General features: G+C 43.5%; 1 protein-coding gene across 2 annotated transcripts in view; it reads left to right on the top strand.

The window, feature by feature from the left end:
* Positions 1-8,924, top strand: part of ATP10A (ATPase phospholipid transporting 10A (putative)) — a 116,102-nt gene extending 107,178 nt beyond the window's left edge. Inside the window, exons 18-21 of one of the 2 annotated variants that reach the window (XM_042041101.1) lie at positions 2,070-2,150; positions 2,241-2,345; positions 2,690-2,877; positions 3,575-8,924. In XM_042041101.1, coding sequence (XP_041897035.1) covers positions 2,070-2,150; positions 2,241-2,345; positions 2,690-2,877; positions 3,575-4,280 — 1,080 coding nt within the window. In that variant the 3' untranslated portion in view covers positions 4,281-8,924. The other variant, XM_042041110.1, reaches the window with a different exon arrangement.
* The last annotated feature ends 7,920 nt before the right edge of the window (positions 8,925-16,844 follow it).

Below are 16,844 nucleotides of genomic sequence, written 5' to 3'. Positions count from 1 at the left end.
CAACCCTGCTCTCAAAGGGTAGATGACTGATAAATACAGTCTGAGAAGTCAGTGTTATTATTTTGTGATATTTCTTATCTGAGTCAAAATGCCAAAAGTACACCTAAGCAAAAGACAAACAAACAAACAAAACCCCAACCAGCCATATTTTTAATACGTGACAGGAGAGAGCACTGGATGATTTAATTCAGCCTAAACTGAACACCTCGTTCATGGTCCAGGCTCACAACCAACCACAAAAATGAAACAGATTGCACCTTGTAGCTAGTGTGGGCTTTCACAGAATAACCTCACAGTACTTACTCAAAACTTCAGTCCCCAGCCCTTTACAAAAAGAAGAGAAAATGGCCTTGGGAGTAGCACAATAAACTTAGTCTCTGAGAGAGGTAATCACAGATGACAGATTCAGCTGAAATACCTGTTGAAAACACCTTGTCCCCATCTGCTTGAACTGTACAATGAAAACAGAGGGAATTGCAGGAGCCAAACCATTCCTGTTAATTACAGGTACTGTGTACTGTGGGAAAATCTTGCTGCTTAGCAGAACTATCTATATGGAGATGTTGTTTTGAAGGCAAAAGTCTTCTTTAAAGTATCTTACAAAGCTGTCCTCTGAGAGGACACAGTAAGTGTTTTTTACCTCCAAGTGTACACCTGTATGTGTACATACACCACACATGTAGTGGCATTGCTAGATACTCTCCTGGAAAGATGAAAGGAGAATTTTAGTGTAACTTACTTTAGTCCATTAGTCCAAATTCTGTCTTTTTCATCTGTTGTTTTCTGTTTTTTACATTTCTTCTGTTTCAGTGCATCACACTTGAAAGATCTGTAATATTAATGCCTTCCTTTCTTGCACATTTTTAGGGTGATAGAAATCTTGCAGTGCCTTAAGGCTTGTTGGGAGGTTATGTCTGCCTGTCTTCAGCTCTCAAACTGAGAAGTTTCCAAGGTTCACAGCACAGTTATTTCTCATAGACAAGCCCAGAGATCCTTCTAAGGTTTTTTTTAAAGCTATTGATGATATTCTCTTTGTAGTTACCTAAAAGGCATTTTAAAAACTTAAAAATCCTGTTTCAGATAGGATCTCTTTCAAAAAGAGATTCAGGGCCTATAGAATTATAGAATAGTTTAGATGGTTCTGGAGACCATCTGATCCAGACCTCTGGTCCAAACAGCTTCAAACCTAGATGAGGTTTCTCAAGTCTTTAACTAGTCCATTCTGAATGTCTCCCAACACTGGAGATTCCACAACACCTCTGAGCAACCTGATGCAGATGTTAGTTCAGTAGGCCAAGTAACACCATAATTCTTTCTAAGCATCTTGCAATTCCCATTTTTAGTCTGCAATGATATTTTCCACAAAGGGAAGAAGACCTCATGAACCCAGTTGTTGGACATGTAGAATATATACCAAAATTGTATAAATATTTTGCCATTTATAAACTATTTTTCCTTGTTTCTAGGTCCCTTATATGACCATACATACCCCTGCAATTGTATATTTCTGTAAACCAAAATGTTAGTTTAATACTGGTTTTAGCAAGCAATTTTATGCACACACTTAGAGAGATGTGTGTGTGTATATATATGTTGTATATACATATTTATAGCATACATCACTGCATGAATTTCCACTAAAGACCATTGTTGTGGATGTTCTCTAAGTTTATGTGCATTTTCTGTTTTCTCTTCTCTGCCAATAAATACCCTGTGCATATGTGGTGTAGAACCCATTTATTCATGTTCATTAGTTGTCTGACTGTAGTTGCATAAAATAGGGCACCTCCATAAATGTTTCCTGGCCTGAGCATCAGACTCAAATTACACCCTCTGCCAGGAAAAAAAAAAATAAGGCAAAAGACTTCCATCCCAGAACAGAGTGACTTGCAGGTAGACTGTTCATGCTTCGTCCCCCAGGGTAGCTAAATGATTGGCAAAGTTACAAAGCTATTTCCCCAAGCCCTTAAACCTTGAAATATGCCCCTCAAAATACCTATCCTGGCAGATATCCAGGATCTTCATTGTGATCTGATTTTCTTAATTTTTTTTTTTTTTTAATGATGCAGGAGTACCAACCACACATGTTTTGGATGAACATGATTGATGCTATGTATCAAAGCCTGGTTTGCTTCTTCATCCCCTATTTTGTAAGTGTTTGGTTTAAGCCATTCTATTTCAAGCATTTGGAGGAGAACTGGCAACTCAGCTTGGGCTAAATTCTGTCTTCCTTTTTACAGACTTACTATGATTCGGAGGTGGACATCTTCTCCTGGGGAACTCCCATCACCACAATAGCTCTTTTCACCATCATCCTGCATTTGGCTATTGAAACCAAAACTTGGGTAAGGTACCCACAGCCTACATAGAAACTCACTGGCACATACATAGTTCTTCTCTTAGTGCTTCCTTTCAAAAATATAAGACGATTGCTTCTTTCCCTCAGCACATTCTACTTTTAGCAAGCATTTTAAACAAACATGGAGAAGGTTTTAAAGTATGATCTGCAAACAGCTTTGTAGTGTTGTATTTATAATAAGAATTTATAAATATACAAGGCTCTAAACTTTTTGCTGTGCATGGATTTGACTCCAGAAATTAAGGAATTTTGATTTAAATAAGTCACAGCAAATTTCTCAGAATATAAAGAATAATTATACTTTTGTTCTTTTTTTGGTTGCTGTTCTAGACTTTTCTTCACTGGACATCTTGCATCTTCAGTATCATTTTATTTTTCTTTGTGGCTCTGGTTTACAATGCTTCCTGCCCAGTCTGCCATCCTCCATCCAATCCCTACTGGACTATGGAAAGGCTGATGGGAGACCCTATGTTCTATTTTGCTTGCATTATATCACCAGTTGTTGCGTTGCTGCCCAGGTACTGTATCTTCTCTCCTATCTTTTTTTGTATGTAAAGGCACTTTATGCATATGATTGGGAGAGCAAGAACATTTTCCACCCCCCCCTCTTTTGTTTTGCCTACCAGCCAACTCACTTTCTTTCAGCAGCTGATTATATGAAGTCAGGTTGTCAAACCTATTCTGTGCTTCTGACCACAGGAACAGACCACAGCTCCTGACCATAGGCCACAGGAGTGGGATAATTGTAGACTGTTGGTCAAGCCTCCTGGCCATGCAGAGGTTTGCTGCCCTCTGGGGTTTTCTGTATTGCTTCCAGATTCAGTCCATCCTCACACAAAAAGCACAGTACAGAAATTCTCATAGTACGTTGTGGACCTACTTGCCTATTTCTAGATGTAGGAGGCTTGCTCTGCAGACTTATCCCCTTTGCCTTCGATTCCTCATCAGGAAAGATGAAAGACTGTGCGTAATCACAAGGTGGATCACTGGCTAAAGAGTCAGATTTACTACTCTGCTTAATTAAGTTATTAATCAAAATATTAGCACAGCATTCAGAGCTGTCCATCTGCAAGCTTCTTGTGTAGAGCATAAGAACAGCACATAGAACTGTCTTATTTTTCTGTGTTGTACTTTTGGCTTGGATATTTTCTCGTAATAACGTATTTGGTATTTCCTTCTTTCCTTTCTTTTCACGTGCCCATTTTCCTCTTGCAGATTCCTGTACAGAACCCTCCAGGGAACACTGTTCCCAACCCAGCTTCAGCTTGGACGCCAGTTGAGTAAACTGTCCCCAGAGACTCGCACCCAGCTTCTCACCAAGTTGAATGTAAAGGAGACAACATGTCAGACACGGCTCTTTGCAGACAGCTTCTCACCGAGCCTTGGCTCAAATGCTAGTGATTGTTCTAAGGCTAATAACCAAAGCACTCCTTTGCAAGCATCTCCTCAAACAAGGGAGTCACTTTTCCAAGAGCACACAAAGGCAGAACATAAAACAGATCAGACTGCAGCTGCCTCTCCCCAGGGTGCTGTGTTGTATGAGGAAAACAAGCTCCCCTCATCAGCCAGTAGTCTGGAAAGGTCTGTGGGATTTCATGAAGTTCAATGTGGCACTTCAGAGGTGGAGTCGTTGCCTGTGGGAACAACATTCCCATGGAGCACAGCAGTTGACCAAGCAGACTTCAGTTTGTTGAAGTGGATCACATCAACTCCACTGTTCAGTCACATTGGGACTGTTCTACAGGTGTCATCCAGCAGTTTACAAAATGAAACACAGGACAGTATGTGTGTGCTTGGCTCTTCTTTGCATGTGGACTTCAAAGGCTTAAAAGAAGAGAGCTCAAATAACTTGCAGGGCAAAATGAAAGGAACCCCAACTGATCATTGTAAAAATGACAATTCCGAGACCACCTTTTTATGACGTGGGCCATAAAAATATTTATATATTTTCTATTTGCACACATTTATAGTGAGATTACTCTATTTGTTTCCAAAGGTGAAACAGAAAATCAAAGGTACAAAATGATTATTTAAGAATGTTTAAATACAGTTTATTGAAATAAGAGCTTTAAATATAAAAAGAAACACTTGAAAGTTCCATTTATATTGTTTTATTTTTTCATCTCATTTTGTAAGAAAATGCCTTATCTTTATTTTTCAGATGCTTCTCTTTTATTCTGACACATACTGTAAAAGCAAAGGATCTATCTACCATATTTGAAAGGACTAGATTCAGCAACAATTATTGATATCATTATAGGCAATTCAGTAATCAAGGAGGAAAAACCATGATAATAAAGAGTCACTGTATTCCATCCATCATCTGCTTGCCAGGGTGTTTTGTCACTGAGGCAAAGCTATGAAATTATTATACACCTCTCTGTAAATGTTAACAGTATCTTACCACCACATTAATAATACTGATATTTTATAAATGACACCTTGTTCTGATATTGCAGCCATAGCATTTGGTGTGTCATGATAAAACAATAAATAAATGACCATCCGTATTGCAAAGTGACTTCCCAGTCTGGCATTAACTGTAACTCAGCCCTTCCCTTGGAGTAGCTGGCGTTTGGCTGGGCATGGCCTTATATCATGCTGTACAAAAAGCTTGCTGCTTGTTTGTAAGGAAGGATTTGGTGGCAAAAAGCTGGTGCCTCATGTCTGCTGTAGAGTTTGGGTGGGGAAGCCTGTGATCTTCAGTGCTGGAACCCTATCACAGGCGCTGTTACTGAAGGGGTCTGTTCTGCTTGCTAGTGGGGTGAAGGACTGACAGCGAGGAATTTTGTGAGACGCCTTTGCTGTTGTTTCAGCCAGGTTAAATCGAGTTCTTGGGGATGGTGAAGCCAAATGACCAGCTGTGAGGGTACATGCTAAGCAGAGGTATTTGAGCCTGGTGTAAAGCAGGCTATCCAGTCCCAAAAGCAGGAAGCTGCACTGCTTTCTGAGGCTATGCCTGAGCTGACCTCACGTGGTTGTAAATCCCAGACTGCCACTGGTACATGGGTGTGCGGCTGCCCTGTGCCAGGCTGATGGATCCCAGCCTTGGAACGCTGCTTGGTTCTTTCACACCTGGTCACCATGACCACATATGCACTATGTGCTGCACTTCTTTTCCTCTTTGCAGATTTTCAGATGGCCTTTGCATTTCTTGCCATCAGTTGTGTAAGGCCACAACTTGTTCATGCCATGCTCTGTGCCTGGCAACCTGCCTGCCATGTGGATTGCCTCAGCGTGGTAAGACACAGTGCCTACCATCTGTCACTTGCTAATCCGCTCAGGATCTTTTTTTTTCAAAGATTTATATACACTGGCCTCTTTCCCAAAGGCTGAATTGATAATATGATACTGTAAAATGCCAATGAAAGGAAGAGATGAAAGCAATGTAAATAAGAGCAGTCAGCCTGTAAATGTGTTACCCTCATGAGACATGACACATCCTCATGTAACTAAACTGCATTTTGGGATTAGAATTGACTAGGGACAGGGAAAAGGCACTAAGGGACTCACTATTGTAGTCTCCTGTGAACAGCTTTTAGCATATGATTGATTTGAAAAAAATGAACCTGAAGCAGAACTTCTTTCTTTTACCCTTGAGTTAAAGAGGAACATTGGTTTGTATCTATAGGTTTTAGTGGAGGAAAGCATGCCTGTTATTGACTCATTTGTCACTGGCTGAAAACATGCTGGCATTTCTCTGCTATAATAACTGTGATGGAAATGGGGCATTTGAAGTGTCCACTTGGTTTCCACAAAGGCAGGTGGGCTTCTGCCCTGTTGGTGCCAACACAAGCCAGGAGTGTGGGTCTTGATACACACCTCTGAAGCAGGGCAGATCCCGTGCCCTCAGAGCACTCTCCACTCACTGGAAAGGGAGCCTGCAGAGCTCAGCTCAGCTGTAGAAACCTCCTTTGCACAGGTCTCTAGCTGGGGGAGATACCTCCATGTTCAGATATCTCTCATTGCTCTACCAGCCTTCTTGGTCTTGATAGTAACTGTTGGGATGACTTTGCAGGTAATTTTTTTGCAAGGTTAGCTGGCTGTATTTAACACATCCTGTGCAGAGATTGCTGTTCTAAATACTCATCTGTGTGGAGATGCAGCGTCTTTTAATGTCAGAGGAGAAATCAAATGACACTTCAAAATGTGTAAATGTTGCCATCTGGTTAGAGACCTTCATCTGCTTGTAAAACAGGATCTCACAGAAGGACACAGTGTCAGATACCAGGTGGGCAGAGTTCATAGGTTTGCAGGATGTTAAATTCAGTCTAAGAGTGTCACGGGGTCATAGCTGGAGCTTGCCAGCGATGTCACACGTGTGCCCTCTCTCAGTTACTGCAGCAGCCCTAAGAGCCAGGTGCGGATCTCCTGAACTTACTGACTCCTCTGCACCTTTTCACAGCAGAGTTGGTGTCCCACAGGCTTTCGTGGGATTTGCTGGCAGCAGAAAGGGCTGGAGCATCACTGGGCTTTGGCTCAGAGCTGTACTTCACACTACTTTTTTCAAAAAGAGCCTAAATTCCTCTCTGGCCATGCCTTTGCGGTACAAGATTTGGTTTAGTTGTTGTGCTTTCAGTGTTTCGAGGATTATTTCTGTAGGAGAGGGATAGAAGGGTTCCATTGGGACTGAGAGGTGCTCATGCACTGCCAGATAGATGTGTTAAGTTGCCACTGTGAGTGTGAGTTGTACATCTTCATCATATATTTAGGGAAACTGTAGATCTCAATCCTCAGCTGCTGTAATCATCATAGCCTTTCCAATACCTGCAAGCTGACTAACCCCAGCTGGGAATCAGGCCTCCATAACTGCTCTATTTTTCGTAAAATAATAAAAAAAAAAAATCCTTAGAGATATATTTTGGAATACCTAAGGTGTAATTAACCCCTTTGTACTGAAAGATAAAATATCTTTATTATGGCAGCAATCCCTCAAAAATGTATTAATTTAATCTTAAATAAACCAAATAATCCTGCTGACCTTAATGTAGCAGTGGCCTCAGCAGGGTTGCTTGTGTGCCTACAGATAGGTAGGAGGACGTGCCACATTGAGACCAACATGTGCCAAACCTGCACAGCCAGTTACCTGAAGGCAAGAACCAAGTCAGCTGGATGTCAGCAAGCAAGTTGTCTCCATTTTTTTTGGGAGATATATTGTAAAATCATATAAATAAAATGTAATTTAAACCACAGTTTGGAGGGGAAAAAAAGCCCAAATAGGTTTCACATTTGGAAAGAAAATATTAAGCAAACTAATTATTTACATTTTAAATCAGTTCTCTCTCCAGCTGCCAGAAGACAAACACATCAAAGCATGTTACTTGCTGGGCTTTAGGGCTTGTCAACATTTTGAAGCTGCTATTAATATTTGAAAATTTTTAGCTAAATAAATACTAATTTCTTTTTGAAGCTGTATACATTGATTTTAATAAAATAGAATAAACTTGTAAAGTTATTCCTGTTGGTGCAATTGAGGAGTTGTTATATCAGGCAAAACAAAGCTTTAAATTCATGAGACTAATCCACAAAAAGGATGCAACTGTTTATTAAAAGATTCCACAAGGCAATTAAAACAATACCCATGTTTGGTCTTTTACCAGCAACAGCCCCCTGTACACTGAAATATTTGCAGTGAATTCTGCAAGCACTTCTGTGTCTGCTTGACGTTGCTGGCTGAAGTAGTCCGGATGAAATTAATCACTGAGAAGAAGAGAGTTTTGAATTAAGCATCACAGTGTTCCATACTTCTTAGTCTTATTTATGGGAACCAACTTCTCAGTGATTTATTCATTTCAAAAATTCCTTCTGGATGTATAAAGATCTTTTAGAAACAGCCAGAAGTCTTCTATCAGGTTGGCTCTCTAGTCTCAGAAATTTTATCTCACACATATTCCAGGGCACTAGAACTGGGCATATAAATATCAAAATGGAAACAAAACAACCTTCCACTATTTTTTCCAGGCTTTTCCAGCTATACATCACTGCTCTGTGTGCCCAGTCATGAATCTTCTTGCTGCCCTCCTGCACTGGCTGTGGAACCACAGCCTTACGCCCTGATTAAAATTTCCTCAGACCTTTTCAGATTATTCAAACAGAGACTGTTCTTGCTTCTATTACATGACTTCCTGAACTACCTTGCACTGAACTTTGATTTATCATTTATTCACATCCAGTTCACTGCTCAGGGCAGCAGTCTGTGCATGCTCCCAGTACATCTCCTGAAGGCTCTACCCACTTAATCAAGTACTGCTTTGCTGTGCCTTGAGCCACCTTTCTAGTGTCATGCTCACCTTTTGCTGCACTCCAGACTTATAGTTCCTCTAAACATTACTGACTGCCTGATCCACACACACAAGATACAGAGGATTTGAGGAGGTTTACTTGTTAAAGTTGCTATATAAAAGGGTTTTGCATGAATACTGGTTTCAGTAAATGGAGATGTTCAGCTTAAAATAAACTGTCAGAACTGCATGTGCTTGAATCATCTGGGAGTGACAATTCATAGAACATAAACATAAATCTGCATCAAAACTTGAAATAAATAAATACATTTTTTAAAGTCTCATGTTTTTGCAGCAGTTGGTTCTTGATCCAGACTGATGTATGCCCCAGGCATTTTTCAGTCCAGCATTAAATGAAGCTGTGTGCTTTTGAAGTGGAGCACACATGGCAGTTCCAAAAACAATGCTGATAAAGCCGTGCACTGTGATGGTGCAGTAACAGCTATGTGTCGAAGGCACTGCAGAAACCATGAGAGGCAGGGCCATGCAGGTGTGGTAAAGTGGGTGAGGAAGGAAAGGCACTGCCGGATGCTATTCAGAAGTCCTACAGCTGGTGGGGAGATAAGGGGATCTTCAGAGCTTTCCAACTGCCTTTTTTGCCTTCACAAAGGTCTGCACATCTCCCTCTCTGCCTGCTAGTGGACTCCATCAAGCTTAAATTTTACTGGAGCTGCACCACAAGTGAATTTGGTTTGTTACTTGCAGCTGAGAATGGATAATGGGGTTGGAACTGAACTCATGCTGACTCAGATGGAGGTAGGTCGGCACCTGCTTTGCAAACAGGAACGTGCTGGCTGTGCCCCGGTCAGGAGCTCTCCCAAGCCAGGGACCAGGGCAGGTACCACTACTGGTCCCGCAGTTCCTCCCTGTGTTGAAAACCAGGGCAGGAGCCATAGCAAAGGGGCCTCGGTGCCATCCCAGGGCAAGCAGCCCTCCACTGCTCACTAGGCTGAGACCACAAATTTGCCTGCAGTGTCCTGGTAGTGACCAGGAAGGGAAGCAACAGCTAACATGGCAGAGAAACTTCCTGCTCCATGAGGAATCCCCTGTGTCATTGCATAAATGCCTCCATGTTTCTCCCCCGTGCTCTCCAGTATGAATCCCGGCCGTCGGAAAGCCCCTGGGATGGTTGCACTTCCTGCAATGCAAGATGCCATGGGGAGTCCTGTGCTGCCTCCTGAAGGGGCCCCTGAAGCACCTGTACTGAGGCCACTGCCCCAGGGATGACAGGCACCTTTGCCAGTAGCAACAGCTCCATTGGCCACCCCATGTGCCTCTCACTGAGCATCCTTTCTGCTGAAGGAGACTCTGTGTGGTCACAGCCCACGTATCTTCAGCTGAAAAACACAACAGCAAAATGTTTTGCTCTGGCTTAAGAGGTTCAATGGGGAAAGATTTACATATGTCTCTGGGTCTGGACACCCATATCCAGACAAGGGTTGTCCAGCTCTCCTGGGCCGTGAAACCCTGTAGTATATCACACACTCAGCGGGATCATGGTGCTTTGTGTGCTTTAAAATTTCCTGTGGTTTCCCAGGGGGCTGGCCACCCCTAAATCTCAAAATCTAGAATTAGAAGCCACTGTTGAAAATGCCAACAGTGCCATGAGGACTATGCTTTATCTATATGGAAGAAGAGCAGTTAAAAGAAAAGACTAACTTTTAGGGAAGGTTTTTCCATATAGCTGCATGAGGAATTATCTCTATTTTGAGCAGCAGCTTCCATGTGGCTTTAAGTACAGGTGCTTGCTCTGTGCAGTAATGTCTCCCTTGATACATGAAGTGCAGCACTACATAAATCCTTCCAAGATGAGGTTTAGCATATCCTTGCCAGGGCGGGCAAAGACAGCCAGGTCCTGCAGCCAGCTCTGCTGCTGGAAGGACTTTAGTTGGGTCAGCTCTAAAAATCCTGTTTCATCAGCTCATCTTGCATAGTGCCTGTCTGTGATGTAGCCCTGGGCAAGGTATGACTAAACAAGAACCTTCTTAGAAGCAGATTAAAGACATCAGCATTTAGCTTGCTCATGGCTGTTGCTGCAGCATGGAAATACACAATGCAGGGAAATATTCTGTTAGTGAACACAAAATGCTTGAAAGAGCCTTCTGAGAGACTGGGAAAAGTGTCAGTGAAGAGCTGGCCAAGGTGAATTAAAGCTGCTCAAACTGGGTGGAATGCCCATTCCCTCTGCAGGGAGACGTGCTGGGACTTTAACTCCTCTTCATTACCTGGGCAGTTCCCCTAGTCAGGACAGGGTGCAGGTTTCCAGAGGCAGCGTTGACTCAGAGCTGGACCAAGGAGCCTCTCACTTTGGCCCCACAACCTTTAAACACAGCACTGCTGTAGCTAAAGTTAGCATTTCCTGGCCCAAAATTCCCAGTGATATATTGCTTGTGCTTGTTCATCACATTTTCCAAAAGCTGCAGGTTTTCAAGTCTCCAGTTTATTCCTGGACCACCCATTTTATGTGCATGAAGGCACTGAGTTGTCCCTGCAGCCAGACTTGCTTGGATGCAGTTCCCACCTTTCCACCCTTCCTCACTTTCCTCCCCAAAACACAGCGCCCACAAAAATCTGCTTGGACTTTCAGAAACTCAAACCACAACAGAGATACTGCTCACCATTTGCATGCCTAGAAAAAAGCAGGAATGAAAACAGCAGAGATGCCTCTTGTTAAAGTAGCATCTTGGCTGACACGTCCTTCACACCCCACACAACTGCCCACTGAAGGGCCTGACGCTGCTTCTTGTCCTGTTCTTTATGTGCAAATGCTCCAAAACTTGAGACCAAGAAAGGGGATATTGAGCTTTTCACTTTAAAAACCTGAAAATGCAAAGCTCTTTCTTTTTTTTTAAATCAAATTGCTGATGAAAATGTGGGGGTTATATTTACTAAAAACCCAAATTACCAACAAACTCTCAATCAACCGTGTGTACTGTTAGAGCTGCATGAACCATTTTTAGCCCGAGTGGGCTGGGTGTTTGCAGTTTGTAAGATCCCTGTCATTTTACAGACACAATTAACTTCATAGCTGGATTGTTTTGCTTAACACTCAAGAACTCAATAAAACCATTATAGCTAAAATCTCCTTGTAAGATGAAAGAAAATAGAAAGTTTGAGTTGGTATCATCTGGAAACTGAGGGCAAATTATGGCATCATGGGAGGCACTGCAGACAAAAACTCCTCTCCCCTGGGGGCCCATGGAAATTATCAGTCAGTGTAGGTACCAAGACCTGCAGTTCATCTGAAGTTTTCTGAGTTTTGAAGATTATGAGTGAATTAATTCATTTATATCCAACTGTACTGGTGGTGCCTGCAACCATCAAAACCAGGGGGCAGCATTTCCTGCCCATTGACTGTTGCTTTCAGCAAGGTCCACAGTGCAAGGAAGCCAGGCTCTTGGATTATTCAGTGCTAAAGAGAGAAAGAAAGATGTCAGCTTTTCCAAAAATACCCCATGTGGTTTTATTGCATTCAGTTGGCTGCTGTTGTAGCCCACCAGCAACCGCCCCCTTGCCAGATGGCTCCTGCTCATCCAGGACTGAAGTCGAGCGGTGACTCCTGTCATGAGGTTTTGGGGACACATCAAATGCTGAGAGGTTTCAGTGCATACCTCTGCTGTGGGAGCTCAGGACTTCTGAGCAACGAATCAATATGATTTCTCAGAAGCCATTTATTGTTTACACTACACTCTACTTATACATTTTACAACTGCTCCACACGCGATCACGCGTTGCTTGATTGGCCTCTCTATCTTGTCCACGCGTTCTGCAAGCACTTTTCAGATAATGTGATTGGTTCTAGTCCAGTGCAGCACAGTCCTTCTTTATCTATTTCTTGCTGTCTCGGTAGTCTGTTTTTCACCTTCTTCTTTCCCAATTTAGCGCAGTTTACATTTCAGTAACCTTGATGAATTCCTGAGGGCTCTGATAAGAATAACTAAAGATGGTTTGGCTGGGGCACACTATCAGGGTTCAAATACATTACAACACTTTGCCCCTACCTGCCCCCAGGAAGGGGTCACAGTGGGAGTGGGCCCAGCACTCTCCCAGCCTCTCCCAGCAAATCTGCACCTTCTGCACCTTCTAGCCCCACACACACCCCTCCAGAGGCAGCAACACAAGCAGAGGAAAGTCATGTCCAAATACATTTCCAAACAAGCACCCATGGACAATTCTCCTCCCCCAAGCTCCCTCTTGTCATCCTAGTCTGATATAAAAATTGACTGGGATCTTGCTTCAGCCAGTTTTACTTCTCTGAGTAGCATTACCACAATTTCATCCCATGTACTGCAGCTAGAGTTTGTTCTTTGTCCCAGGGGCCCTTCAGAAAAATAAAATACAAAAGATCTCATTTTTGTGAGTGGTAGGGCAGCTGAAAAGGGACAGTTCTGGGACGTAAGTCCTAAGTATGTGTGCACCAGGAGGTGCTTTACCATGTAAACAACTTTACAGGCATAGGTGCACCACCAGTATTTTCCATTCTGTGGAATGTGCAGAGAAAACCTGCTTAAAAAATTAATAGGATTCATCCCATCTCCTTCTCTCCTCCAGCACTGCTCTGAGTGTGGGATTTCTCCTGCTTGGCAGCCCTGTGCCAGGGACAGCTATTCAGTTCATCATCCATGTCCATCCCAAGGATGGGTCCAGAGCTGGCACCTGTAGCACAGTCTGGAGCTCACTGTCTTTAGCTGGGCCAGGCCAGGGGTAACTCTGTGCTCAGGAGTTGTCAGAGCTCACCGCTGTGTTTTGAAGAGGAGAACGCTTTTGTTTTTCAAAGAAAGCCAGAAGGAAACATGCAGACTTCTTTATGTTTAAATAATAGACTTTTGAACACTGCTTAGACGTAATTCAGTGTTGTCTGAAGAGAGAAGCAATTTACATTTTCTGGTGTTTGTTTGGAGCAGGAAAAAAGACCCCAAGAAATATAAGTGACTGCATTACCACATTGCGGGCTTTTTTTTTTTAATCACCTGCTTGAAGTCCGAAAAGGCCTTGTATCCTTCTATTCCCACCCCTGGCTTTCATTTCCAGGCCCTTGTTATCTACAAACAGAAAGTGCTTCTGCATAGAGGGAGAAAAAAATTAAATAAAAAACCCTGTATACTTATTTGAAAGCAATGTGGAGATTTTAAACCTGTAACTAGGTGCCTTGAGACAAAATTTCAACTTCAAGGGTCTCCAAGCAGGAAAACAACATTTTGCTCCTTACAAAGTCAAAAAAGAAAGTGTTAACTAAAATCTGTAATATTTTCAATTATATTTGCTTCAGATTTAAGTGAGGCTTATCCTTAAGAAACCTCTTTGAGACAAGTTTGTGAAGACTATTTAAAAGATTGGGATATTTTTACACCGCTGTTAATCTGGAAAAATGCCGCACTACACTGAGAATTGAGCTTCCCAAAATAGCACACACACTGCTAGCTAACCCTATACCTAATTACTACTTTTGTCCCGTTCCCCCTTCCCCCATTTTTTAAGGGTGTGGATTTGTGGGAGAGCTGTCCCCAGCCCAAAGGCACTGAGGGGCCCTGGGCTCTGCATGGGGCACACCCAGGGGCTGGGTGGTGCCTGGGCACAGCGAGTGCTCGTCTGTGTCAGGCTGTGACAAACCTCCAAAACAAACCACCACACAAAGGCAGACTTGTCTGTTGCCTCACAACAGTCACTAAGAGTTTCCCATGCAGGGCTGCTCTGTTCTAGAGCTTTTCCTTGGCAGTGCAGGGCAAGCAGACTTTAGACCCAATGAAGAAATAACATGCAAGCCAGCAGAGAAAGAGTCATAGTGGGGAGAATTAATTATTCTTCCTGTATTAAAAAAGAAAAAAAGATGCCACCATGCTGCTGAGCTTTAGTAAGGTGTTTTCTTTCTTTTCATCTCCTTGACAAACATGTGGCTCCATAAATCTTGGCACTCAGCATTCCTCTCTCCAGTCCTTTGTAACCAAAGTGGAGACACATTTATACACCAGACGAGGAGTGAGCCATCTCCCTGCCCTAAATCACCCCAGTGCATATATTCAGTCAAAGGCCACAACTGAATAAACCACCCCCTCACATTCGGCTGCCATCTCTGTATGAGCCAGGGAGGGCTGGTTGGGAATGCAGCCCCTTTCCCTGGCACCAGCACAGCCAGAAAGAGTAAATGAATTCTGCTCCAGTGACAGGGCAGCGGGCTGTAGGAAAACATGATGGGATTCAGCAGGATGCTACAGGATGCTGTGGAGTGCCACAGGATGCAGCAGAACGTGGTGGAGTACAAGATGCACTTGTGCCACAGATGCTGCCGTGGGCTCTTCAGGCTACTGGCAGGGATAGGATGTCACCCCTGCAGAGACAGCTGTCATCATCCCTGTGTAAATTCCTGATGTGTAGATAAAAGCCCAGTGCACGTGCAGAGGAGCTGGGCATGCACAGCTGTTTGAGCCTGCTCAGGGTACAGATGTCAGATTTACTCCCTTATACAGAAACCTGAGGGCTTTGCAGGCAGGCCTCCGAGAGGAATGCGTTCATGTCCGAGGCATATTTCTCATCTCACTGAAAAGGGCAGTGCAACTTGACATCTCATTTTGGCACCCAGCATGGCTTTGTCTTGCATTTGCAGGCCAGAGCAAATTGCCTCAAGGCCTATGTAAGAATTATAGGCTGAACTGATCATCTATCAGACCACCAGGATGAAGTTCCCCTGCTTGTTTCTGCCACTGGGCCAGGAGGAAAACTGACAGATGACTCCCACTCAAACCATTAAATGAAACCCAGCAGGTACAGAGCTGCTCTCCTGACTCTCATGCCACCTCCCACCTCATAGCCAAAAAGTCCCAACCACCTCTGCAGACAGAAATTCTCCTTTAGGAAGCACCCAGAAGCAATCCCTTCTTGTTTATTCCACACGTGCTTGCTCCAAGAACGTAACAAGCTGAATATCAAGCAGGACCTTCCATTGATTGTTGACTCGGGATGTGGCACAATTAAAGAAAGAAACAAAGGCTGAGCTAGACACACAGACAAGGCTACCCTAAAAGTGAAGTTTTTATGCTCAGCATCCAACCTCTGCATCTGTGGAGACACACACACACCCTCTTTTTGCACCCCGGTTCACAATCGTCCATCTCTTTCCACCAACCTGAGAAGGTACATTGATTAAACAATGAAGCTATAGGTAGCTGGGGAAAGCTTGACCCTTTTTTCCTATTACTCCACAGACTACCTTAACTTGGGGACACTTCACAATTTTTTTCCACAGCTCATAAAATTTTGTATGATTATTTACTATTAAACTCCCAGCACTTTAATTTGCTTTCCCTCAAGTTAATTGATTAATTTGAGCTTGTCTAGGACCAAGCCAGGTTTCTTTTTTATTTTCTATTGGGTTTTTGCATGGTAAGGTTTTGTGAGTGGGGGACTACAGGCGTGGCCTCTGTGAGAAGGTGCCAGGGACTTCCCCTGTGTCCAATGAAGTCAGTGCTCCCCAGCTCCAATAAAGACCTGCTGCTGTCCCAGGCCGAGCCCATTGGTGACAGTGGTAGAGCCTCTGGGATATCAGATTTAAAAATGGACAAAAAACCCTGCACGACAGCAGCTGAAACAGAGGAGTGAGAATATGTGAGAGCAACAACCCTGCAGAAACTGAGGTCAGTGAAGCAGGATGGGGAGGAGGTGCTCCAGGCACTGAAGCAGAGATTCCCCTGCAGCCTGTGACAAAGATCATGGTGAGGCAGCTGTGCCCCTGCAGCCCATGGAGGACCTCATGCCTGAGCAGGATATCCAAGGGAGGTTGTGATCCTGTGAGAAGCCCACACTTGAGCAGGCCCCTGGCAGGACCTGTGATGTGGGTCCCCTGTTGAGTCAGAGGTCCTGTCAGCAAACCTGCTCCAGCGTGGGACCCACTCTGGAGTAACCTGCTCCTGAAGGACTGCACGCCATGGAAGGGACCCACACTGAAGCAGTTTATGTGGGAAGGACTTGTGTTGGAGAAGTTCATGGAAGACTGAAGTTGAGCCTGGGAAGAAGAAAGGGGTGAGGGGAAGGTGTTTTAAAATTTGGGTTTGTTCCTCATTACCCTACTCTTAATTGACTGATAATAAATTATAATAAATTAAACTAATTTCCTCAAGTTGAGTCCATTTCGCTTGTGATGGTAACTGTGATGGAGAGTGATTTCTCCCTGCCCTTATCCTGACCCATGAGCTTTTTTTATGTCTTTCTCC

Source organism: Corvus kubaryi, unplaced genomic scaffold, assembly GCF_017639235.1.
Source record: "Corvus kubaryi isolate FWS band 111438036 unplaced genomic scaffold, C.kubaryi_AGA036_p1.0 133, whole genome shotgun sequence".
In the NCBI taxonomy this organism is placed as follows: domain Eukaryota; kingdom Metazoa; phylum Chordata; class Aves; order Passeriformes; family Corvidae; genus Corvus; species Corvus kubaryi.
Note: the sequence above shows the minus strand (reverse complement) of the source record. Positions and strands in the feature narration are given on the sequence as shown.